Source organism: Acomys minous (genome assembly GCF_964271855.1).
Source record: "Acomys minous genome assembly, chromosome: 7".
Lineage (NCBI taxonomy): Eukaryota > Metazoa > Chordata > Mammalia > Rodentia > Muridae > Acomys > Acomys minous.
Window position 1 is genome coordinate 49,649,667 of NC_140488.1, and position 26,469 is coordinate 49,676,135.

Sequence of the window (26,469 nt, forward strand, 5' to 3'; positions counted from 1 at the left end):
ACTTAGGACACTTCTGGGTAGCTCTGTCCAGTAACATAAACATACCATACTCAACTCGGGCACAAAACAGTTACACACATCATAAACACAACACTCACCCACCAAACACAACACCCACTAGTCAACATGATAACACACACATACAACAAACAGCACATTCCATTTACCACATAATACATGTCTCTGTCATACCAACACTCAGCAAACAGAACACACACAACACTCAACCTATAACATGCACAACACACACACATATAACAAACAGAACACACAGCCCATATACATGTTTTAGACACACAACACAAACCTCACAACACATGAAAAACATAGGCACGTACAGCCTCTAGTTCTCTGGGGGACAGTAATATTGGACACTCAGTTTAAGATCAAGCTTTGCCTGTGATATCTCCAACTGTTTCCTCCTGACTCAATTTAGGGCAAGTGAGTGTGTGCTCCAGCCAGCTCTAAAATCGTCCTGTCCTAGGTGAAAGAATTCCTAGAACAAACACGGAAGAACTTACAGAGTAAGTATTGAGGAGGCATAAAGGCTCATTTGGATGAATGGGTGGGTGGGTTGGTACATAGATGGGCAGACAGAAAGCTAGATGGCTATACAAATGGATAGGCACATGCTGGCTAGATAGGTATATGTGGTGGGTGAATGCGCAAGTGGATGGATGGCTTCTGTGTAACTGAGTATGTGTTGGTGGATGCATAGATGTGTGATTTGATAGGCAGAAAGATGAGTTCAGAGATGGGTAAGTGGCTTAAACGGTGGAGTAAGTGGACAAGTCAATGCACACATACATGGGTGACTAGACAAATGGGTGTCAACCAGCCTCATGGACCGCAAGGCTGTTTCCACAGACTGAAGGATATGCCAGAGATCTGTGTGGGGAACCAGAGGACTCCAGGCCTTTGAGATCAAGAACAGTGCAAACAATCTCTTCTCGTTTTTCTTGTTCTTTCTTTCTTTCTTTCTTTCTTTCTTTCTTTCTTTCTTTCTTTCTTTCTTCTTCTTCTTCTTCTTCTTCTTCTTCTTCTTCTTCTTCTTCTTCTTCTTCTTCTTCTTCTTCTTCTTCTTCTTTTTACATTTTTCAAGACAGAGTTTCTCTGTGTAACAGTCCTGGCTGTCCTGGACTCGCTTTTGTAGACCAGGCTGGCCTCAAACTCAAAGCGATCCACCTGCCTCTGCCTCCCAAGTGCTGGGATTAAAGGCTCATTTTTCTTATTAAAGCAAGAAAAACATGAGGTCATGCTTATGGTTAGCTTAAGAAAATATAGGTACAGTGAGGAAATATACCTGATGGTATAACTTATCTTTGGTCATGTGAAAAATGCCAAGAATATTCCTTCCAGGCCTTTGCCTTTCCCACAGAGATAATATGGACATCCCAGGGCGTTCTGTTCAGGTCCTTGATTTCAAGGGCATTCACTTATCATAATTTATGCAGTTCTTTAAAGAAGGCCACCTCATGGGAAGAATACTCTGCACGGTGCCCATCCATAGTTCACAGTAAGACTACAGCTTTCTTTACACAGGCACCCACAGATGGGGAATCTGATGAAGCTATGGCTGGTGTGGATGGATGTGTAGATGGATGACCTGGGGATGGGTTGAGGAGTGGGAAGGTGGGAGATTGTGGGTGGTGGTGGATGGCTAGAGCTCGATCTGTAAGTCTTGGTTCAGTAATGAGACGCTTGGCAATGGGTTTAGTAATGGCCCAAATTGGATTAAATCCTGTTTGTCCATCTAAGAATTATGTGTGGCCAAAGAGCAGGGACAAGATCACATAGCTTGGGTATGGCTACCCAGCGACTAGAAGCATCTCCAGTCAAAGAGAGGCATGGGACAGAAGAAAAACATAGACTGGCTGAATCTCACTTGCTTTTGTTCACGTTTGTGTGGGCAGGGGGCAAGGAGCAGGTGAGTGTGAGTTCATGTATGTCTCCGACTCTGAATCTATTTGTGAATGTGTCAATGTGCTGGGGTATGTGTCTGTGTATGAGTATATCTGTGTTTGGGGAGCATGTTTGTGCCAGGTCACATAGGCTTGTGCATGTGTCTGTCTGTCTGGATGTCTTTGTGAAGTATTTAGCTGTGTGTCTCTGTGTGTTGCGCGTGTTTTCCATGCCTTGTGGCTGGGACTCTTACCTTCCTTATTTTATCCCTGCTCCCTGCCATTTGTTAAATATTTAATATATAATGTTTAACAAATGGCTCTGAGGGCAAGTTTTCCTATTTTGTCATTTCTGTGAAAGCAAAATCACCATAATTGTTTTCTTCTTTGCCAGCTCTGAAGGCAGGGCTGGTCAGAGATACATGGGCAAAGGCAACTTGCCAGAATTAGCACTAGCTAGCTCCAGACAGGATGCCTCACCTATGATTGAGTCTTCACTTGTTAAAATTCCTGCCGCCTCATTCCACCTCCATTCCTTGACCCAAGGACTGCTTCCGGTATCCTCGTCAGCCAAGTGACTGTGCAGGCTCTCCTGAGCCAGGCTGGAGAACCCTTTCTAGGCCTGCCTGGTCTGCTGAGGTGCAGGATCTGGGTAGGTGCACAGAGGCAGAGCAGGGCTCTACTGGAAAGGGGCCAGGGGCTCCCCTACGATCAGCAGCTGTCCAGCTACAGCCCTGGACTTCATCCTGCTCCCTAAGCGTAGAAGTTCTGCCAATGTCTTCCTTCCTCCTACCCTGCAGGGTGCCGTCTCTGCTACAACAGTTCCGCCTACTATCACAGACAGCAGTGTAATTACCCTCATGTCTCTCACTGCATACGAGCCACAAGGAACTGAGGATCCCCAACATGGTGGGCGATAGCATTCATCTATCCAAGTCTAAACACTGAATGGTTTCTTACCATGTGCCTCACATTCTTTGGGAGATGTTGAACATACAGAGATGGTGACACACCCCTGTTTTCTGGAACGTCCCCACAGAAGGACCAGTCCCTATTACAAACATTTGTTGCTTTGTGGCACAGTGCCTTCACTGCCTCCTAGATCTTGGGAGGAGACATGAGCTCTACCAGGGCTGAATCTTGCATCTAAACAGTCCACATCAAGTGTGTTCAAGTTCCTGCTGCATTTAACTTTGTAGTGAAAAAAAACTAGCCCTTCAGGGTACCCTAGGCTGGACTCTTCTCTCATTTCTTCCACTTTTGTCATGGGGATGTGGCAGGCAGCTCTTTGCTCCTCTACCCAGGCCTGCTCTCAGAGGTCAGGAACAGCCCTCATCTTTCAAACGGAGACATCAGGAAGCTTACTTTCAGACAACAGGTTTGGGAAATGGTGGCCCCAGGGTCTACATAGATGAAGGAAGCCTACTTCCTTCCTCTACATCCATCAGGGTGAGGTGACATTTATTATAGTCTTACCCACCCCCCGCATGTCATACCATTTGTACATCCTTAGTTACCACCTCTGCCCCTTTGATCAGGTTAGCACCAGACCCTTCATGTTCCTACCACAATTACGCCTTCTCCAGTAAGCATACTCTCCAGTATGTGTATGCCCCCCATGTGTCCTGCCTGTGGCTATCTATGGCTCTGTAGTGTCCTCAACGCCAAGCCCAGAGCCCAGAGATTGGTGCTTGTTGTACTCTCCCTGTCCATCCCTCCTCCCTCTCTCCGAGCCAGGTTCTAAGGCCCACGGGGATGCTTTATTTCCCTTGGCTATCTCCTGATTGGCAGCCCACACTTCAGCCCATCTTTGGATAGAACAGTATATATTTATCTATTCCTCTTTTCTATACACACATTTTTAAGTGGTCAATATGTGTCCAGAAGAATTAAGGGAATATGGAGTAGGAGGGATCAAAGACAGCATATCTTTCAAGAGCAGATAAACTAAGGGAAAAGGGAAGCTGGGTGCAAACAAGGACATGGAGAAGATTAAAGTGAAGCAGGATGGAGGTTAGTGCTCCAGTTGCTGTGGAGAGTTGCCAAGGGCAACTGTTCAGTAGTGGCGTCAAAGGAGGCCTTTTTCAGAAGATGGGGTGTGGCTAGAGACTGAAGGTGGGCTAAAGAGTAAACCAATCGCATGGATAGGGGAAATGTGCCCTAGGAAACAAGTGCAAAGTCTCCTTTGTTAGAGTTTTTCAACAAGATCTGAGAATAATCAGATAGATAGTGTAGCTGGATGCAGTGAGGAGGGGGCTGCAGACAGTCACACTGAGGAAATGACAGTCTGGCTGCTTTGCTGGATGGTTGAAATAGCTTGGCAGAGGTTTTAAGAAGCTGCCCTCTGGCCCTGCATGATAACAATCCCTCCCTGTGTGTGTATACTTAGATGCCACACACCATCCCCCAAATTCATATGCCACAGTTATTTAACCCTTACAAAAACTTCCTCCATAAGCCAATATTGCATATAAGTTAGTGAAAGCATACACACACACATATACACACACATGTGATATATATGTGTGTGTGTGTGTGTGTGTGTGTGTGTGTGTGTGTGTGTGTGCCCACCGTGAACCATGGCTTTATTTCCCATGACACTTCTGGGTGCTGGTGCTGAGGTGACAGCCCAGCACTGGGCGTGCCCAAGGACCAGCCAAGACTTACCTAAGCAAGGAAGCTCAATGTGCCCAGTTGCTTATTACCTCACTTATGCTTTGATTTACTCTACTGTACAGGCCAGTCACTATCACCAATTTCAGCATATTTTCCCTCATGTCTCCCACGGAATTTTCATTCACTCGCCCATTCATTTATTCATTTATCCACTCACCCATTTAATCTTTTCTGCATTACTCACTCATTACAGTCTATCTACATGTATTCCATGACCCTAGCAGATAACACTGGCATGAATCAATGCCATCCTCAGGCAGAAAAAAATCAGAGACAATTGGGAGGGAAGCCCCAAGCTTAGAGGAGGACTGTCTCATGGGCAGGAGTCACAGGGTACTCCATTCCTAAGTGGGATGACTAGATTCTTCCTCCTTAAGGTCATTGGTTCCATTCCTGCTCTAGATATCCCAGGAATGCTACAGAACATGGAATCGCCTACCTCTCACAAAGCTTATCCATAGCCTTAGCTGAAAATAGAGGAGGCCACATGATGTGACCTCATGGAGCCATGTATAGCAGCATGAAGTCCCATCCAGAACCTGAGGCTGGGCTAACACTCAGCCCCATAGGCCAGAAGATAGACACAGAGCAGCATTCAGTGGAGCCTGGTGGTCTTACAGTCAAGGCCACTAGGGAGTAGAAAATGGTCACATGTCATGGTCTCAGTGCACTAGGAAGACGAAGATGGCCAAGTGGGACAGAGGCAAGTTTCCCTCCCTGAGAGGTTCTAGACTCAAATTGTGCCAGAAGCCGAAGTCTTATTGAGCCTCACCCCACAGAAAGGTGTCCAGGTTCATGAGGAACATGTTTTTCTAGCCATCTAGAAGGTTGACTAAAAGCCATGGCCATCAAATATTTCTGCTCTCTCAGGATCACAACTTGTGAGGTCTCCCAGGTTCACACACCGTAACCCTGATTCAGAGAGTCCCCGGTTCCCCTTCAAAAAAAGCTCTAAGACTTGCGTGACTGGAGAGACAAAAGCTCCTGACACCTGCTTGGTCTAACCTTCACTGAGATGAGGTAGCCACCAAGGATAATGGAAAATAGGGGGCCCAGAGACAAATGCTTCACTGTGGGAGATATGGGCAACTTCAGCCAGGTTGGCCTTAGAGCTATCCACCCATAAACTGGCTATGTCCAGACCCATGGCTCCTGAATGCCAGCCTGGTAGGGCTGTAGGCACTCTAGATATTTCCCACCTGCCCCCTCTTCCTGCCCCAATGACTTGATCATCCAGGTACCATGTACTTCCCCATTGTTACTATCCAGAAGATTCCAGGCCTCTTGCACATATTCCATAATCCAGTTTCTGGTTCTGGGTCACAAAAAGCCCTTCATGCCCACTTATTTTTTGCAAGTGTTCCAAGGGACCCCAAAGCAGAAAAGGTTTAAGGGGACATTGTAGGTAAAGTTTCAGGCTGCTGGTGGCACTGAACAACTGCAATCATATCCCTTACCCATGAGGTGCTCTCAGCTGGCCATGGTCTCTCATGCCCAACTGCCAGTATTTGCTAACGGCCTTTGGGGAACAGCCCTTATGAGGAGAGGACAGAGAAAGCTGTGGTTCAGCCCCAAATGCAGACTTGCCTGTTCTCATTATCTTTATCCATGTATAAAAGCCAGCTTCCGCGTTCCCCAGGGGCAAGCTGCATGCTGGGTACTCAGTACAGGCAGTGACCTGAGAAAATGTAGTTCCTGCTGCAGTACCATTTGGTCAGTCCACGTCCACCATGGGACCTGGACACCTGAATGCAATGCCTGCAGAACTCACCACATTTTTTTTTCTTGTCCTAGGAGTACCTGGGTTAATTGCTCCAGGCCTTTCTTGGAGACACCTGCCAGTCCTGAGTCTTGACTTGGGGATGACCAGATGTAGTTTCTCAGTGCTGACATGGCCCTGTCATGAAGTAGGGACTTCAGCATCTAAAAAGTAAAGAAGGATATCTATGGATAAGCATAATTTTGTCTTAGGTACAACTATGACAACAGGTGAGGGTGGCCAAATGGGCCAAGCTTCACCCTTAACTGGGTTGTAGCCTGAGTCTCGTGTCCCTGGACTCCTCACTATTATGCACATGGATATGTTGACAAACATGACACTCTAGAGCTTCTGTCCGATAAGTCAAGCATATTAGAGTGAGGCACTAAGAACACAATGTCCAAGTCTCTTCCCTGAGGTTGTTAGAAGCAGTAGGAGTGCTAAAATTTTTTTAGAGGCTGGGACATACATGAGGGCACATATGGTAGACAGCTTTGCCCCCATTCTTTTGCCTCCAGGCTCAAGTAACACAGCTTCCCACAAGGCAGCAAGTGCAAATCACCATGAGAACAGAGTCCTGTGAGGGAGTTGAACTGATGAATGTGTTTCTAAACGAATATGGTTTATATCCAGCTTAGTAGGGAGTCTATGCTAGAAAGTAAAGGGCTCCTTTAGCCTGAGGGTATAGATCAGTGGTTCAGCACTTGCCCAGTATGTTCATGACCCTAGGTGCAATCCCCAAAATCACACACAGAAATTAATTAATAAGGCAGCCAGTCAGAATGCTTGCTATGGCTCTCGACTTCCAGGTATTCAGGAAGATAGGGCTACAGAGTGAGTTCAAACCCAGCCTGAGCAACTTAGTAAAACCTTGTCACAAAAAGTGGGCTCATAGTTTGGTGCCAGAGTGTTTGTGTGACATGCAAAATGTCCCGGGTTCAATTGCCAAGGCTGGAAATTAGCCCTACTTGCTGAGGTGTAGTGTGCAGCCTTGTTCCACCTGGCTGCTCTTCTTTGAGTCGCTATCAGCTCAGGTTTCTTGGGAGACTCCAAAAGGGCTAGGATCCCCATATAGCTTCTGAGCTCTGGAAAAAAAAACACACATAGGGTTAATGTTTATGAGCACCCTACTGCAGATCAAACTGAACTAAAAGAAAATAGAGGCTGTCACATGGAAAGTGTGACATTAGGAAGGCCCTGCTGGGGCTACTGACCCAAGCTGAATGCAGAGTGGCTCTGGGAGTAAGAGAAGCTCCAATTCAAATCTTGGTCCTTGACCAGCTTCTCTTCCCACTGATGTAGATGACCTGGAATGGTCCTTGTCCTCAGTCCTACCAACCTTCATATTCGAACTGTCTTCCTGTCACCCATGCCCTGTCCATGGGAAGAAAAACCCCAACATGCCTAGGGTCCTGCTAACAGGAGTATCTAAAACAATTCTACACACATGTACACACACACACACACACACACACACACACACACACACACACACACCTGTGGACACTGCATGCATGCTTCAGCCCCTGAATTTCATACCACAGCTTGTGGAGAATGACGGGCATTGGTGTCACCAATTTCACCTCTAAGCAGTGTCCTCAGCAACCTCTTACAACACATGCTCCCAGTCAGAGACTCCTAGTGTTGATATGTGGATCCCAGGACAGGTTTGAGTAGGACCCTTGAGTTCTACTGTGTAAGCTGTGCGGCCTTCCTACAGGAACCTGGTGACAACTCACCTAAATCAGTTTGGTGGGACCCAAGAATGCCACATGACTCCCTGGGAGAAAAGAAGAGGATTCTGTGAAAAAGGAAATGGAAAAGGTAATACGCAAAAAGAATACATGAAAGTGGGTGCGGGAGGCTTGTTGGGAAGAAGGATTTGAAAAGGGGAAGGAAAGGACGGGAGAGGGATATGGGGTGAAAACAACTAAAATTTTTATATAAATGTGTGAAAGTGTCGAATAGTAGTAAAATCAATCAATCAATGGCTGGCCAGGTGTGGTGGCATAGGCCTTCAATCCCAATGCTCTAGAGGCAGGCAGATCTCTGTGAGTAGGAGGCCAGCCTTATCTACACAATGAGTTCCAAGCACTACATAGTGAGAAATGTGTGTGTTCTCTCTGTCTCTTTTTCTCTGTCTCTGTCTCTCTGTCTCTCTCTATCTCTGTCTCTCTGTGTCACCCTGTCTCTGTCTCTCTCTGTGTCACTCTGTCTCTGTCTCTTTCTGTGTCACTCTGTCTCTGTCTCTCTCTGTCTCTGTCTCGCTCTCTGTCTCTTCCTCTCTGTCTCTGTGTCACTCTGTCTCTCTGTCTCTGTCTCTTTCTCTCTGTCTCTGTCTCTTTCTCTCTGTCTCTTCCTCTCTATCTCTCTGTCTCTGTCTGTCTCTGTCTCTCTGTCTCTGTCTATCTCTTTGTCTGTCTCTCTCCCTCTCTATCTGTCTCTCTGTCTATCTCTCTGTCTCTGTCTGTCTACACACACACACACACACACACACACACACACACACACACACACACACACAAGAACTTATGGTTACCAGGACAGAATGTTTTAACAAGATGTATTCTGGGGCAACTTTAGTGAGCTCCTATTTCAAACTGAAATTTTTAAAGTGTGTGTGTGTGTGTGTGTGTGTGTGTGTGTGTGTGTGTGTGTGTGAGAGAGAGAGAGAGAGAGAGAGAGAGAGAGAGAGAGAGAGAGAGAGAGAGAGAGAGAGAGATATTTTGTGGAGTTGGTCCTCTCATTCCACCTTTACATTAGTTTTGGGGATCGAACACATGCCGTTAGGTTTATGTGGAAAGACCTTTCACCTGCTAGTCCATCTTGCTATCCTCTAGACTTTTACATTTTAATTATAACTTTTCTAGAATAGATTTAGTTTAGCACTAATAATGTTTCCGGAGCCCACTACAGCTTTTAAGCTAGTTAGGATTTTTAATTTTCTGGTTGAAATACTTAAGTGGGTGGTATGGAGAGTGAAAGGCACCTTTGCTAGGGTGCTTGGTTATTACCTGGCATGAAATCCACCCACAGCTTAAGGCTTTTACCTTGCGAACAAGGAAACTGAGGACCGCTGGGTGGCGCAGGCATATCTAAAGGTGCTTGCCTGTAGGAGGGAATGTGGGACGCTCTGAGAGTCCAGGGCTCAGTGATATGTTTCCCAAATCCCCGGAAGGCCCCTGTGAGGAAAGGGCGCACAAGGATCAAGAGCCTGAGGGAGTTGAGGCTGTTGCCTCTGGCTGCCGAGATGCAGCAAGCGACTGGGTGGACGCCACGTGGGGCTACTAGGAGGTGGTTCCGGGAGCGCTCCTCCCGGATCATTGCCTTTCCCCATCTGCACACTTGCAGGCCAACCTGGACCACTCGGAGGTGCTAGAGCTGATGGCGAGCGCGGAGGCGAGAGCGGTGAGTAGCTGCGCACCCTTAAGGGAACGCACCCGCAAGGGAATGGGCCACCGGAGCCTGCCAGTAGTCTTGGAGTGCATTTACTCAGCCGGCCCAAGTAGTGTCGTCCTCCGGTGTTGAAAGCCTTGGAGCCTAGCTCCCGCTGGATGGGCGGTAGCAATAGCTGCTCGCGTTGCGCGGAGCACTGCTTTCGATCTCCTGTTTCGAAATGCGAGCAGAAACAGCTCCAGGGAGAATCCAAGGAACTCCTTGTCGCCAAATTACATACAGGAGATATACTTGCCCACATACCAGAAGATCGGAACCACCTACTCTGGCCCTGCCACTATGTAAGGTAAGCAGCTTTTAGGGTCTGCTGGGAGACACCCTGGCTAGGCTGCCTGAAGCCCCTGACCTGAGGAAAGGGCTCCTGTAATCCCATTTGCTTAGCCTCCAAGGACCAGGGGACAAACCGTTCTACAACCAGAAGAAAGCCGAGTAGTTTAATCAAGTCAGGAGCGCTTTGAGGCTGGGATTGACGCTTGTGGCTCTGGGCAGTTCAACCACTGGTCTAATCCCATGTCCGGAGGCCCTGATGACCAACATCGACCTAAGGCCATAAGGAGTGTGTATGTCTTCCCAAATATTAAAACCCTATGCCCAAAGTTCAGACCTGGCTAGGTGCAGGATGCCGCTGTGCCCCGCTCCTCTCTCCTCCACCAGTAATTTGGCTTGCTAGACAGCCTCGGCTTTATCCGTGTTTCGGAGGGGTGTGGGTGTCTGTTTACTGGTGTATACCAACTCCCTTTTTACTAGTTGTATTGAATTGGTATACAAAGTAATGGATTTCATTGTTTTTCATACGTATTTAAGTTTTTTTTTTCTCTTCTGTTTTTTTAGTTTTTCGAGACAGGGTTTTTCTGTGTAGCCTTGGCTGTCCTGGATTCTCTTTATAGACCAGGCTGACCTCGAACTCACAGCGATCCAGCTGCTTCTGCCTTCCTGCGTGCTGGGATTGCAGGCCTGTGCCACCTCACCAGGCTACATAGTTTTTGTTGATCATCTTTTCCCCACTGCCCTCTCCTAATTCCTTGCCCCCTCCTCTTGTCATCCAACCCTCCCCTCCCCACCGCTGCTCTTTTGCTTTTATGTTACATGCATTCTGTTACCCTCTTTTTTTTCCTTGTACACACTCCATATAACCTTCTCTTCCCTTAAGACCTTTTTTTTCTGCTTTTATGATCCTCTTTCTAGTTTGACTGACAGACACACACACACACACACACACACACACACACACACACACACACCCTGAAGTAATATATTTATGGATTCTACACCACTGAGGTAGATGGATAAGGGAATCTTGTAGCAAAAGCAAAGCTTCCCACATTTGAACTGACATCTGGTTCAGCAGGTAAGGGTGCTCGCTGCCAAAGCCCGAGGCCTGAATTCCATCCCTGAGACCCAGAAGTTGGAAGAAGAAAAAAAAAACCCAACTCCTAGAAGTTGTTTTCTGACCCTCCACAGGTGCCCCAGACACACAAATAAACAATTATGATTAATTTATAAAAAAAAAGTTCCATCTTCGCCTGTGCCAATGTTAAGTGCCAGGCACTGTGTGGGATCTGGAGACAGGTCACTGGAGTCAGACTGAACCTCCACTGGACTGGGCACTAGTACCTTTGCGGCCAATCAGGTCTTGGCTGTCCTGACCTGAACAGAAACTTGAATTTGTCATTTTGGCCAGATGACTAGGGCAGGCAGGTTTATTCTACAGCATTGCTTATTTGCCAGAAAGGAGAAAGGCTCGCCGTACAACTTGTGTGCCACACACTTGAGTTTGTGTTCTCAGCCAGCTGCCTCCAAACATCTCAACTGTATTAAGTGAGGACTTTCAGATTTAAGTTTGAGAAAAGGCAAAGATGGGCATGCTGGTGCATACCTGTAATGCCAACTTCCAGTATACTAAGCCAGGAAGATTGGGCATTGGAGGTGAGCCTGGGTAACACAATAAGTTTAAGTCAGAAAAAAAAAGAAAAGAAAAGAAATAAAGAAAAGATAGCAAGAGAGAGGAAAGGAAGGAGGGGTCAGTGAGGAGGGGAGAGGTGGCGTTGCACACGTTGAGAATACAAGCATAAGCATTCTAGGTATTCCGGCACTCTGCTATCAGTGCACTAATCAGATAGTGCTCTTTTGAGTTGAACTTTTGCTTGACCTTAGGCTCTTTGTCAAGTGAACTGGCTTTAGGAGTCACTACCAGCCCATCAATTAACACCTTAGATACAACTCTTTTGCATCTTTTCTAGGTGTCATCCTTTGTTCATCTGGAGTTAGAAGAATGGAGGTTGTATTACTTTTGATGCTTCCTTTTGTTCTTCACTTTGCTGCCTCAACCCAGGATCCCCAGACCTTGAATAGGAAGTGACTAAAACTTCTGGGGCTACACCTTAGTTTGAAAATTCTTGCTTACTTCTACAGAATATGAGGCAAATTTAGAGATTCATGATGTTGTTTAGTCAGAACTTCTTAAATCTGTTGTAGAAAAAATTAAATAGACTTAAGTGAAAGAAAAAATACTGTAAATCCTCTGAATTTTTCATTTAGTAAAAATTACAATATTCAAGACCAGAACATTCCAATTTTATGTAAATTTAGCATCTATCAGATCTCCTTGACTGAGGTGTATTCTTTTTGGAATAGTGTAAGAAATATATTAAATTTGTATACTTATTTCAATATATATTTTAAAAATTAAAATATCAGTTATTTTATAGTGGCGAAAGTATTACATATATAAAGTATTTCACTGATGCAAGAGTGAATAGTTCCACACTTCCATAGCAGTGAAATGCAACATAGCTCTTTTTTAAAAGTTTGCTAGTCTTTATTTTGATTGCATAGGTGTGTCTGCACATGTGTATGTGCATGTGAATGCAAGTGCTCCTGGAGGTCAGAGACATCTGATCCTCTTAGAAATGGAGTCCATGGACAGTTGTGAGCTGCACAACATGAGTGCTGAGAACTAACTCAGATCCTCTGCAAAAACAGTATGCAGAAGCGCCTTTACCCACTGTGATGTTTTGAATGAGAATGGCTCTCCTATAGGCTCATATGGTCCCCATTTGGTGCAACTGTTTGGGAGGTGTGTCACGATGGGTGAGGGGAGCTTTGAGGTTACAAAAGCACAAGCCATCCACAGTTAGCATGCTCTCTCTCCCTCCTCTCTCTCTCTCTCTCTCTCTCTCTCTCTCTCTCTCTCTCTCTCTCTCTCTTTCTCCCTCCCTCCCTCCCTCCCTCCGTCCCTCCCCCTCCCTCCCTCCCTCCCTCTCTCTCTCTCTCTCTCTCTCTCTCTCTCTCTCTCTCTCTCTCTCTCTCTCTCTCTCTCCTTTCCAATAAGGATATAAACTCTCAGCTACTGCTATAGTGCCCTGCCTGCCTGCTATGATGGTCATACTCACCTTCTAAAACTGTAAGCCCCAATTACATCTTTCTTCTCTAACTTGTTCTGGTCGTGATGTTTTGTCACAGCAATAGAATAACTAAGATACCTACTAAGCCATCTTGTGGGCCTTATGTTTTCTTTTCTTTTTTTGTTTCTTAAAGGTAAATGAAAGTGGTAGATTAAATGCTGGAGACACGGCTCAGCAGTTAAGAGCACCATCAGCTCTTCTAAAGGTCCTGGGTTCAGGTCCCAGGAAATCTAATGCCCTCTCCTCATGTGCAGGTGCACCTTTGGGCAAAATACTCTATCAATAATAATAAATAAGTAAATTTTAAAAAAGAAAGTGACAAATTAGCATCTATCATACTGCATTTTGTATGGTAGGTATTTATGAAAATGTACACCCATATACAAACAATATGGCTCTGTAGTACAGATTTAAATCAGATATGCTAGCTCCAGTATTTCTCTTTTGACTAACTCTTGATTGCTTTGAATATTCAAGAGTCTTTGATACTTTCATATATATTTTAGGACTGGTGTTCTATTTCTGTAAAGAATGTCATTAAAATTTGGAAGTGGGGTTATTGTATTGAATCTGTAGAACATTTTGGTAATATAGCCATTTTCACAGTGAAATTCTTCTTTCTATCCTATTAAGTAGAAAAGGGTTTTTTTTTAAATCACTGTAATCAGCTGATATAAAGTTTAAATTAGATAATATTTTCTCTAATATATAAGATAATGGCACATGGAATGGAATATGTGAATACTAAAACGATTGTTGTTGTTACAACAATCACCATGTAGTCAATGGCATGGAGAATGAGAGGTCTGTCCTGCTCACCTGAAGACAACCATTACTATATATTAAAGGCCACTTTTATACCCCTTGTTCATTGTGTACAATGTAAGAAACCAGAGTGCATTCAGGCTCTAGTGTAGGGCCCCACAGCAAAGTCCTGACATCTGTTTCTAAGATGTCCTGGACCAAACTCTATTTCAGCCTGGGAAAAGAAGATTCTTTTCTAATCTGACTAGCCGCATGGGCTAGATGGGTTCCTCATGAGAAGAGACTCACTTCTAAGGACACAAATAGATCCTTCAGGGCAATTAATTTATAGTCTATTACAATCTTATAAGAGAGTAGAAAGAAAGGGAGATACATTCAATTTTTTTATCCTAAGAGATCAAAATTATTTTTTTATTCAAGGTTAATTTTTTATTAAGAACTGGAATCAGGCCTTAAAATGGAAAAAAAAAGGTAACATTACGAAACATTTTATATCTTTGCTTTTTTTTATTACTCTGATTTTTTAAAAAATTCCAAGCATTATAAACTGAAAAACAAATCCAGTGAAGATGGTGTGATGTGGTGAAACATAAAGAGAATATGAATTCTAATCTTGGATTTGTTGACAATGGGCCACACAAGTCTGGGAAAGTTCATCACTTTGTTGGAAATCATTTTCAAGGAAACGATAGTGACTGGCTCATCAGTTTGGGTTAGTTTGTTTACTTGAAGTCGTTACTTAAGTTGCCTGGGCATGGATGCAGCTGGTATTTACTATTTACATCTTGTTTGGCTTAGCTTGATATTAATTCTGAAATGGCTTTGAACAGTCATCAATATGTCTTGTATTTATCTTATTTTTGCAGTACTGTGGATTGAAGCTAAGTCCTCACACATTCTCTTCTGGGGCTTTGCCACTCAGTTATTTCTTCTGCCCTCTTTTCATTTTTTATTTTGAGGTGGTCTGTTTAGGTGGCCAGATTGACCTTCAGCACACACTGAGCTCAGATAGACCTTGATTTTCTGATTTTCTTGCCTTAGCTTCATGAGTAACAAGGATTACAAACCTATTACACCAAGCCTTATGAGATGTCCCTTTAAAATTTGATACACAATTAGATGAGTAGTTGAAGTTAGGATTTAAATTATAAGCTAAAATCCAGTTGTTCTTAGAAGCCGCACTGGACCAAAAGTTGTCTCCCAACAAATTAACTGAATAATCTAATGTGCTAACACAGCCAGTCTTTGATTTCATTCATTCATTCACTCATTCACTCACTCACTCATTCATTCATTCGTTCATTCATTCATTTCTATTGAACATGCATATCGGTATTAAAGATAGATCTGGTTTACTTGGACCAAAATTTAGGTGTTCTCAAATTAAAAGTTATATGTGCTGGGAGCAGTGGCTCACGCCTTTCATCCTAGAGCTTGGGAGGCAGAGGCAGGGGGCTCTCTGTGAGTTCGAGGCCAGCCTGGTCTACAAAGAAGTCCAGGACAACCAGATCTCTGTTATATAAAGAAACCCTGTCTTGAAAAAAAATAAAGTTATATAAAAATTGGGTTAAATTTTTTGGTAATTAATATATGTTTCTGAAAGACTTGTTCCAATATTAATCAGAAATTATTCTTGTCATGTGTCATTTAGAATTGTTTATCCTTTTATTACTTAAAGATAATCAACTCCTAAATATATGTGTAGCTTAGAAAGTCCTTGTTATCACGACCAAACTATTCCTGTATCGGCTGTTTGCTTAAGGTGAGTCTGGAATAAGTGAATGTATGGCATAGATTCTTGCTAAAATAAGTCAAAGTGTCATTGACCATGAAGATTATCTATTACAACTCATCTAGGGGACTAGTAGTAGATCATTGTCTTTGGCACTGCTCTCTGCAATCTGGGAGAGTCTTTTAATTCGTGGAGTTTGAATTTCTCTCTCTTTCCCCCTTACCTTTCTACAGAATTGAGCTCTAAACCCCAGACAAGATCAGAGAGGGAGAGGCAAGCAGCTCAGAGTATCTTATATCAGCTTCTCCAAAGTCCATAGGGACTGGGAAAGCTGTTCTCATCTGACAACACATGTGAACTATCAGAAAAGATACCAGAGTATACTTGAGGTAAAAGACAACTTAAAGGTATGTGAATTTATTCTGCCTTGGTTTTTGTACCCATCTTTTCCAGGATCAAGAAGAGCATTTATTTTGCAGTTAACAGTAATTCATTTCTAAAATGTCTCAATTCTTGGGATGATACTGTGTAATGATGGACAGAGCATACGATTTAGCTCTGAAAAGGCCTAATCTGGAGTCCTGACTTCCCTGTGTACTATATATTAAGGTTTAAAGCCACTTAATATTATCATATGTAAACCAGGACTCAAATAATTACTAGATATGATTGTTATAAGAATTGAAAGGGATAATATAGGTAAAGTTGTTGATATGTATTAGAGAAACAACAAACATGGCTATCCTGGCTTCTTGCAGATTAAAATTACATTGTTTGAATTTTTGTGATGGGCATGTGGACTTCTTTTGTTAGTTCTATATCTGATATGGATACCACAGGGTGGGACAGAATGGATACCACAGGGTGGGACAGAGCAAAAGATGGGTGGGCCTGGTTGGGCATGAAGTGTTGATTTGGTTTGGGTGGGCACAGGGGGCTTTGCTAGCGCACAGGATTGTGCGTCCTGGCCAAAACCTTGAGGATGAGGGCAGCTCAGGCAGAGCTGACCAGACTAGGCTTGGCACTGGGTATGGGCATTGGGGAGGGTGCTAGGATGAGAGGATCAGGTGGACTCACCAGGCTGGACCCTAGAACAAGACATGCAGGACCTGGTTTGGCAGAGAAGAGGTTGGATGTGACATCGTGGGGATGATGTGTCGAATATTAGGGGCTCCTGCTCCTACCACAGGGTACATATTAGGGCTAAGACTTTCTTCTGTGAAGTTATTTTGTCTGGTTCTGCTATATCAGCACTATAGGTAATTAAAACAAGGTCTTAACACACAAACTCCTACAGGTATTTCTATATACTTAGCATGTGCACTTCTGAAAATAGCCATAGGAAGCTAGTTCTAGTTTTCTTCCTGCAGAGGGCAAAAGAGAACATAAGCTCCCCTGGAACTAGAGTCACAGATGGTTCTGAGCAGCCATGTGGGTGCTGGCAATCAAACCAAGGGCCTCTAGAAGAGCAGCCGGTGTCCTTAATGTCCTTAACCACTGAGCCAGCTCTTCAGCCCCTTGTTTTAATTTTCTGAGGAACCTCCAAACTGATTACAATAATAATTCCATGAATTTGTGCTCCCATCAGTGAGAATAGGAGTTCTTCTTTCCCCACATCTTCTCCATCTATTGCTAGTTTTCTTGATGATAGCCATTCTGACCGGGATGAGGTGGTAAATGTCCTACCATAGAGATATGTTCACATCCGTGCTTATTGCTACTCTATGTGCCATAGCAAGGAAATGGAACCAGCCTACATGCCCATTAATAAATGACTGTATAATGAAAATGTGGTACATTTATTAAACTGTAAGGAAAAATGAAAATTTCAGGAAAATGGGTGGACTTGGAAAGGATAACATTAAGTGAAATAACAAAGTCAGAAAGAAAAAATTTACATGTTCTCCTTCATATATGGATGTTAGCCGTGTGTGTGTGTGTGTGTGTGTGTGTGTGTGTGTGTGTGTGGTGTTTTAAGCATATGCATAACATAAAACTTAGAAAGGAGACCCAGAAAGGATAAGGTTCAGTGATGAGGAAAGGTTGCAGGCAAAAAAACACATGTGTCATGAAAGAGGATATAATGCTATGTTTTTTTCTAGTTTCAACTTCATCATGTTTCTCTCTTTTTGTGGAGAATATGAATACAAACATACACTGGATAGTTAAAGTTTAAGACCCTACAGGAAGTTCCATGGCTTCAGAATGGCCCTTCTAGCCATACAAAAGCTCACTGAGATGTATGGTGCTTCGACTAGGCAAATGTTGGAGTGGCTACCTTTGTGTGTGTGTGTGTGTTGGGTGTGTGTGGGGGGGGGGTCAAAACAAGGTTTCTCTGTGTAGCCCTGGCTGTCCTAGAACTCTCTTTGCAGACCAAGCTGGCCTTGAACTCACAGCAATCTGCCTGCCTCTGCATCCTAAGTGCTGGGGTTAAAGGTGTGTACCACCATGCCCAGCTTTTTTTTAATGACTACAGGAACTTTTGTCATTTTTGTTTTTGTTTTTGTTTCTTAAAGATTTATTTATTTAGTATTATAGATACAGTGCTCTGCCTGCATGTACACCTGCAGGCCAGAAGAGGGCACCACATCTCATTATAGATGCCTGTGAGCCACCATGTGGTTGCTGGGAACTGAACTCAGGACCTTTGGAAGAGCAGCCAGTGCTCTTAACCTCTGACCCATCTCTCCAGCCCTGGAGTGACCACCTTAACTGAAATGTGTAGTGTTTTTTAATTGTGAGTTCAGTACAGTACAGTATTTTGTTTAATAATGAAATAATTTTAGTCTTCAAGATCATTGGAGATTAGTATTAATAAAGAAAATTTGTGAGACTTGAATAATTCTTGAGTAACAAAGAAATAGTGTACTAAAAATGAACATGAGCAGATTGTAGAATATATCTGTGGTAACAACCAGTGTTGGGCATGATCCACTTGTAAATATAGGAGCCTTTTGTGGCAACTGGTCTCAACACAGATACAGCAAGAAAAGCATAAACAACCACCACCAAAATAGCTTGACTATAAGTTAGCAGAAGGCTAAATAGAACTCTAATGGGTAAAGTTACATGTTTCCTCTTTAGATTCTGTTCTAGTTTGGAGGTCAAATGTCCCCAGAGTGCCATGTGTTTGAACACTTGAGCCTTAGCTGGTGATACTCTCTGGTGATGTTGTGGAATCTTTATGAGTTGGGGTTAGCTGGAGAAGTACATCAGCTGGGACAAGCCTTGAGGGTTATAACCCGACCTTGCTCCCAGTCACATATTTGCTTCACAGAGTTATATAACAAGCAGATGCTATATGCTCTTGCCATCTTAGCTAGATCCCAAAGCACTGTGCCTTCCCTGCTATGGTGGCCTACATACACGCAAACCTCTGAGGCCAATCAAATCCGTCCTTCCTTAAGTTGCTTCTGTCAACTATTCTGTTATAGTGAGGAGACAAGTAAATAGTGTAGAAAATTGGTATCATGAGTGGGGTCACTGCTGTGACAAACCTGGCCCTCTGATTCACAGGTCTCCAGAACTGGTAAGTGAGAAGAATGTGAACGAGTTTGGAGCTACATACTAGACAAGCCCCAAAATGTAGGCAGCGGAGTATAAGAGGTCATTCTAGTGGGAGGTCAGAAGACCAAACTCCAAACAGAATGGCGGAAGTGAAGGCCTGGCACCTGAAGTTTCAGAAGGGAATAAGGATGTTACTGGTAATTTGGCCTCAGGTGATTCATGTTACATTCTGGCAAAGAATCTGGCTAATATCTTAATGTCCTGAAAATCTGAGTGAGGCTAAACCCAAAGACACTACACTAATATATCCTGTGAAGGAAATTCCAAGACTGCGTAACATTCAGCTTACAGCATAGCCACTTATCTGCACTTTTAGCCAGGCTATAGTGAGAATGGAGAGAAAAGAGCTGAGCAGAAAGATGTGAAAATTTATCATTTGGTAAGGAAAGGAGTATGAACATATTTAAAATAGTAGACATGTCATGTATATACCCTGACTATAATTATTAAAGAAATGGATATCATTAAAATGAAACCACACAATTTGCACTTAAGGGTAAGACCCCAACCACCTAAAGTTCTAAGGTATAACGGTGCAAACTCATTTTGAAAACCTTAATTTAATATCAGAGTACTAGAACTGGGGAGATGTTTCAGTAGCTAAGATTACATACTGCTCTTGCAAAGGACCTGAGTTCAGTTCACCGTTCTTCTGTTGGGTGGCTTACAACTGCCTGTAACTCCAGTTCTAGGAGATCCAGTGCCCTCTTCTTATCTCCCTGAGCATCCACATGCACATGTTCCCACCACATAGCCCATCCCACACACCAATTAAAACAAATAAAAGCAGAATGTTTGAAAAGGGAAGAACTCACCCCTGGGTACCCTGCTCAAACGGGGAAATGTATTCCCTAGTTTAGCCATTCAAGCACTTGGAGACCACTAGAGCCATTGTGAACCAAGGCCAGGCTGCACTTCAAGCTGGCAGCAAAACTTGGTAATATCATCCATATGGTGCTAGTTTAACAAGCCTACACAATGTAATAGTTATGTGACCTAGAAGGCTCGATCTAAACCATCAGAGGAAAAAGCCTGTGAAGCTAGGCAATGTAGAAGAGTCATACTCTCTGAAGACAGGCCCTGATAGACTGGTCTATGAAACTGTTAAAGTGAGTCCCAAGATTGAAATGGAGACACTAGGATGCAGGAGATGCCAGAAATGTCAAACATTCGCTGAGGAAAGTTGAAAAAGCTGGGTAGAGTCAGAGAGAGAGAGAGAGAGAGAGAGAGAGAGAGAGAGAGAGAGAGAGAGAGAGAGAGAACACATATATATTACGAGAAACAAAGGTGGAGAGTCAAGGTTCCCCAAGGCATCAGAACCTACATGATGCCATCATGAGCTGAAATGCTGGACATGGAGCTGCAGAGACTAATGATTGTCCTGAGGGGTTCTGTTCTTGCTTTTCTCTGCTCTTACCTTCTTCCTCTTCCATTCCTTACTTTTGAAATGGGAATGTTTATTCTGTGCCATTGTATATTGGAAGTATGTAACTTAGATCTCTATTTTCTTTATTTTTATTTTATGTGTATAGGCGTTTGCCTGCATGTAAATGCACCGGGTGCATGCACTACCCACAGAGGCCAGAAGAGGGTGTTATATCTACCGGAACTGGAGTTACAGATGGCTGTGAGCTGATATATAGGTGCCAGAAACTGAACCTAGGTCCTCTGCAAAATTAGCAAGTGGTCTTAAACACTGAGCCATCTCTCCAGCCCCTGGATTTATTTCATTTCATTTCATTTCATTTCACTTCATTTCATTTGGGCTTATAGCTAAGAGTTTGCCTGAGACTTTGGACTTTTAAACAGTTTGGTCCCCTTATACTGGCATTGAGAATATTAAGACTGTGGGTATTTTTTACATTGGACTGAATACATTTGTATTATGAGATAGCCATGAGCCTATGAAAGATACTGCTGTTTGGATATAAGGCTCGTGTGTTTGAACACTTGGTCCCCAGCTGGTGGTACTGTTTGGGGAAGTTTCAATACTCTGAGAAGGTTGAGCTGAGCCGAGGAAGTCCATCACTGGAGGCAGGTCTTGAGTGTTAGAACCTGGACCTGCTTCCAGTTTCATCTCTGCTTCCTGGCACAAGCTATGCACCAACAAGCTGCATCACGCTGCTGCTGGCATGGATGGAGCCCTCACTGGCATGGATGGAGCCCCCGCTGGCATGGATGGAGCCCCCGCTGGCATGGATGGAGCCCCCGCTGCTATGCCTTCCCACCCAAGATCAACCATATCTCCTTAAACTGTAAGCCAAACTAAACCTTTCCTCCTTTGAGTTGTTTCTGTCAGATATTCTCTCACAGTGAAGAGAAAACTAATACAGATGCTAAACAATTTGTAATATTTGCTCACCATTGTTTATGATTTAGATGCATGGACTGATTCTTTAGCATTGATTGAAAGCAGAATGCTTTTCAGTACCTGGTTCCCCAGTAGATTTGGAAGATAGCTTAAGAACAATCCCATATTCTGCTAGTGCACCCTAGCTAAGACCAGACAGGGAGATAAGGTCTTCTTGGACTTTGCATCTCTATGGGTGACTCCACAGACGCATTTTAGACAGTAGCCATAACTGCTCTTTGAGTCTAAAGCCCTATGGTTGGTGATAACAGAGCTACTGTAGTATTTCTACTTATAAAAGGTAAATAAACCATTTTCCCTTCCAAGATCCTTTCTTTGTGAAGCCTAATTAGCCAAGATCCTTTCCTCTAACACTTTGAATGTAAATGGCTCCTTATAAGGCTGTGGACTTCATCTATGTAAAATGTAAATTTCTAGGAAAGTCTCCCTAGCACCTTGAGAGCTTAACCAAGGTATCAACTCAAGCTGTAATCCTTTGCTTAAAGAGGGGCTGAGAAGCTCTAGTATTCCTTTGTGTGAATCCAAGGACTAAAACACCTACCTCAATTTGCAAATGAATTTAGGAAAACTGTGCCACTCTCTTACAAGAGAAACAAGATACAATGAAATCTGAAAGACATGTTCTATACCGGTTAAAAACTGCTGTATAACATGCGCCAAATGTCCTACTTTATATTAGATTAAAAAAAATTATAGGAGGCCATTGTTTTGGATTCTGAGCTCCTGCATGAAGCCCCCACAGAGCATAATAAATATCAAAATATTGTTACTCATACGAAAGCAAGTTATCTGACCTTCCAAAATGAAAGATAATAGTACAATTTCTCCAACAGGCCTGTTTCAGTAGTCATGATAATGAAGTCCTCCCTGTTTTCAATCTTTATCCCCCAAAGTAACCTGAAGTAACCTAAAGTCATCCAATCAGTGCATTTTCTTTTGTTCTCTCCGTACGTCTTCTGCCGAAGGACCTTGGAACAGCTTACCCAGCTGGTTATTTGTGTATAATTTCTTCAGTTTCTCTTCCTTTATAAATCTGCTCACTTCATTGGAATATTTATTCTGTTTCATGAAATGATGCATTGCCTGATTCACATACCAACAAATCACTTAAGACCTTTAAGATAAATTTGCTGTGCTCTGCCTTTTCTTAGCAGTCTCATTCAAAATGCCTATGTGCACATAACTTGAGTATGGTTATTAAATCATCAAACAATTATTTTCTGTGCTTCATAGGGAGTATTCTGTGTCAGCAGTATTTTTATTTCTTGAATAGGAAGGATACCCATAGATACAAAATAGGGTGAAGAATGTTAGAAGTCATTAGTCTAGGCAGTATATGTAATACCTGCTTACCTAGACTTGGAAGCAGCTAAAAATATGAGTTCCCGTGCAAATCAAATCCCAAGTAGAACACAAAGCTAGAAACCATGCTTGCAAGGAGAAGTCATTGAATTGTAAGGTATGTGGAATGGAGCAAACCTGGTAACAAGCACAGACAGATATGTCAAGGACATTAGGGGAGAATAAACCTGGAAAGACAAGGAAAAGATGGTGGTCAGATATTCAAGCATAGTCACCATTTCTTTCAGGGCCAAAGTGAATGAGGTAACACAAAAAGCAGATATATTGTTCCCTATGTTGAGAGAATAGTGTGTACAAAGATGTCCTGGCCAGAGGATTGATGCATATTCTGTGAGCAATCATAGGGCTGGCTAAGCGCACGATGAGGCAAAGAGGTTATTTCTACCAACAATGTGAAAGTATTTCTGTTCTATTAAAACTAACTCCAATTATTCTTTCACTTTTTTTTTGTAATTTTAGGATGAGATTTCACCAGGCGACATCTGCCACAAATGTGAAGAGAACTCTAGTTTACTTAATTCAACTAAAAAACAAAATAGACAAAGCAATTGGCATAAGCACAGATCTAGTTAAAATATGGTAATTGTATATAGTGAAAAAATGATGTTGCTATTTCAAAAGGATAAATATAAATTTTTGCATATATATATATCATACATAATTTTAAAAATGTGGTCACCACACCATATTTGTATATGACTTGTGTGTTTATTCTCATGATTTTCTGACTTATGCCAGTTATTAAACAATTTCAATGTCTTCTTTCTGTAAACATAGAAAATGTTCACTGAAGATATAGCTGTGATATTGCTCACTCCTGCATGTTTTAGAAATTCTACTTTATTGTCCTTTAAATAATGAACAACAAAAGCACTAAAAAAAAAAGGGGTGCCCATGTCCCTCAATGTGTAAGCCAGTGATTGTCAAATCTTACATTGCATTAGAACTATCCAGGAACCTTAAGAGCTTTTCTTTTAGTTAATCACAGTAGGTATAGACACAAATATATTGTACAAATATTCCAGGTGAGTCTAATATGCAGTCAGAACTGAGACTCCACCAGGAACACACACTAGAAACACACAGACTCCTTGAATCTGAATCTTGCCTCTGTCATTTACTCATATAGACAAAATAGCTAATGCTTTCTGTGCTTCAGATTGCTCACCTGAAAAAAAAACAACAACAACAAACTGTGACCGCTCGTGACAACTATCTCTTAGAATTTCATGAGGTTAACCATATATATATACCCCACGTGCACATATACTGTCCTATAAAGCTTCTTCTGTCATCTGGTAAGTACTGTCACCCTGGACCTGGTAGCAGTTCCTCATTCAGTGCCTGTGATACAGTACAGCCAATATCCTACTTCATTATTAGCTACAAAAATAATTTGGAAACATCTTTCTTCTCTAGAGAATGCACACACCTGAACATGTGGGATCTCCTTTCTGAAGACAGGCACTTTCAGCTAACTGAACTTTCAAATCACCATTCTGGGGAATGACAACTTTCTTAAGCTAAAACAGCACCTTGGGGTAGAAGGAGGTTCTGGATTTTCGGGGCGGGGGCTCTTTTGTTTTATTATCTGTCCTCAACACATGTGCTAACCTCTCATAATTTGATGATGGCTGATGGCAGAATGAGGAGATGTAATTAGTGGGCAGGTGTGCTACATTTGGGTATTGTATAGCTGCATTCATAAATGGGAACTACCCCTCTTATACCCTTCTTATATGATGACAAAGGTTTAAAGAACAAAAAGGCAATTTCAAAAGAAAACTAATAAATAAAAATATGTCATAAAATCCTATTTTTTAAATGTTTGATGACAACCTCAAATTTTTAAATCTTAACTCTTTTTTAAATTATATTTTTATGTTTGCATATACATTTATATTGTTATACCTATATATAATAAACTACATACAGCAAGAAGAACCACAGAACATTCAGGAAATACATTCATGTTACATTCGTAGTGTTTTGGCTGTTGTATTTGGCAGTTTTGAAGAAAACATCTCTCCTATCTTGAGTCTAAAATTGTGAATGTAACTCAATATCTATCATATCTCATCTCTATCAACTTAAAACATCTATTTAGACCTAAAGACATCTTAACCCTAAATGACTAAGCTTAATTGTAAAACTCAACTATTTGGTCTTTAACCCCATCAGAGACTTGAAAAGGAATAAAATTAGTTACCTGAGTAAACAGGAAGTGCAGGTTAGCAGCTTCCAAATTTAATTTTTAAAGATGACAGAGACATTTTGCTGTCTAAACATTCACCTATACTTTCTATAACGTTGGAGCATCATCTTCAGCCTTCTGGCCCAATAAATCTGACAGAAGTATTTGTGAGGCAACTATTGAGGATTTGCTTACCCTGTCTTGGCAGAGTTTGGCCATCGACTCTGCCTGCATCCAAGCTTGCCAAGTTTTAGGTATTTCAACATCTATAAAATAGAAACTAAATTGTACATAGGTAAAGAAACATTTAAATATACATATATTTAGAGGTTTGTGCCTAGCACTTAAGTTCTGAAATTCTCAGCACATGTTCTTTGCAAATCATTAGTCCTTCTAGCTACTCAGGAGAATGCAGATGAGTACAGACTGGGGAATTTTAATCTATTTTGTCTAACGCAATGCCCTCTCTCCTGCCATAATATGAATAGAGACTATATAGATTCTCTGATTTTGCTTAAAATGAATAGCCTAGGAAGTCTGATTGCTCTGCTCTGATAGTAAGTGGTTAACATATTGGCATTTTTGCAAGACCATTTAGGTTATCTCTAAAGACATTGAGGCTTCTTCTATACCTTTCTTCTTAGCTCTCACCAGAATGATTCTTAAAGACATGTTCACAGCAAAGCAGAGTTTTTTGTTTTGTTTTTAGTTGCCTGTTTTTTTTTCTTTTGAGACAGGGTCTCACTATTTGCTCTGACTGTCCTGCAACTCTCTCTCTGTAGACCAGGCTGGCCTCAAATTCACAGAGATCTGCCTGCCTCTGCTTCCCAAGTGCTCGGATTAAAGACACCTGCCACCATAGCTGGTTGTGAAGTAGTTTTGTTTTAATCCCATTATACTGCTTCAAATTATTCCATCTTATACCCACAAAGCAGTTTCCAAGCCCTTTCCACGTTTTAAGATATTTATTCTGTGTATGACTTTGTACCTTGGTCTCTTCAAACTGCGAACACCACAGCCTGAATAATTAATAAACAACAAAATGAAATGCCCACAGCCCTAGGGTTTCTGAAGTGGAGGTGCCAGTGGATTTGGTACTTAATGAAGGGTCATCCATCATTGAATCCACCTTCCAATGGCAGAAGGGCAAAGGGAGCAAAAAGCTATATCAAGTCTATTTTATAAGGACACTAATACCATTTGGTTTCTTGCAAAAAGTCCCAGCTTTTAATACCAGTGAGAGTTCTATTTTAGTGTATGAATTTGGAGGGACACAAACATT

The 26,469-nt window shown here is 42.4% G+C and overlaps 1 protein-coding gene across 4 annotated transcripts in view; it reads left to right on the forward strand.

The window, feature by feature from the left end:
- The first annotated feature begins 9,498 nt into the window (after positions 1 to 9,498).
- The window catches only part of ZMAT1 (zinc finger matrin-type 1), a 56,267-nt gene continuing 39,296 nt past the window's right edge, over positions 9,499 to 26,469 (forward strand). For 2 of the 4 annotated variants that reach the window (XM_084788432.1, XM_084788434.1), the window contains exons 1-3: positions 9,499 to 9,744; positions 15,927 to 16,100; positions 20,793 to 21,515. In XM_084788432.1, coding sequence (XP_084644558.1) covers positions 21,359 to 21,515 — 157 coding nt within the window. In that variant the 5' untranslated portion in view covers positions 9,499 to 9,744; positions 15,927 to 16,100; positions 20,793 to 21,358. The remainder of the gene's footprint in view (positions 9,745 to 15,926; positions 16,101 to 20,792; positions 21,516 to 26,469) is intronic. The other 2 variants (XM_084788438.1, XM_084788439.1) reach the window with 1 other exon arrangement.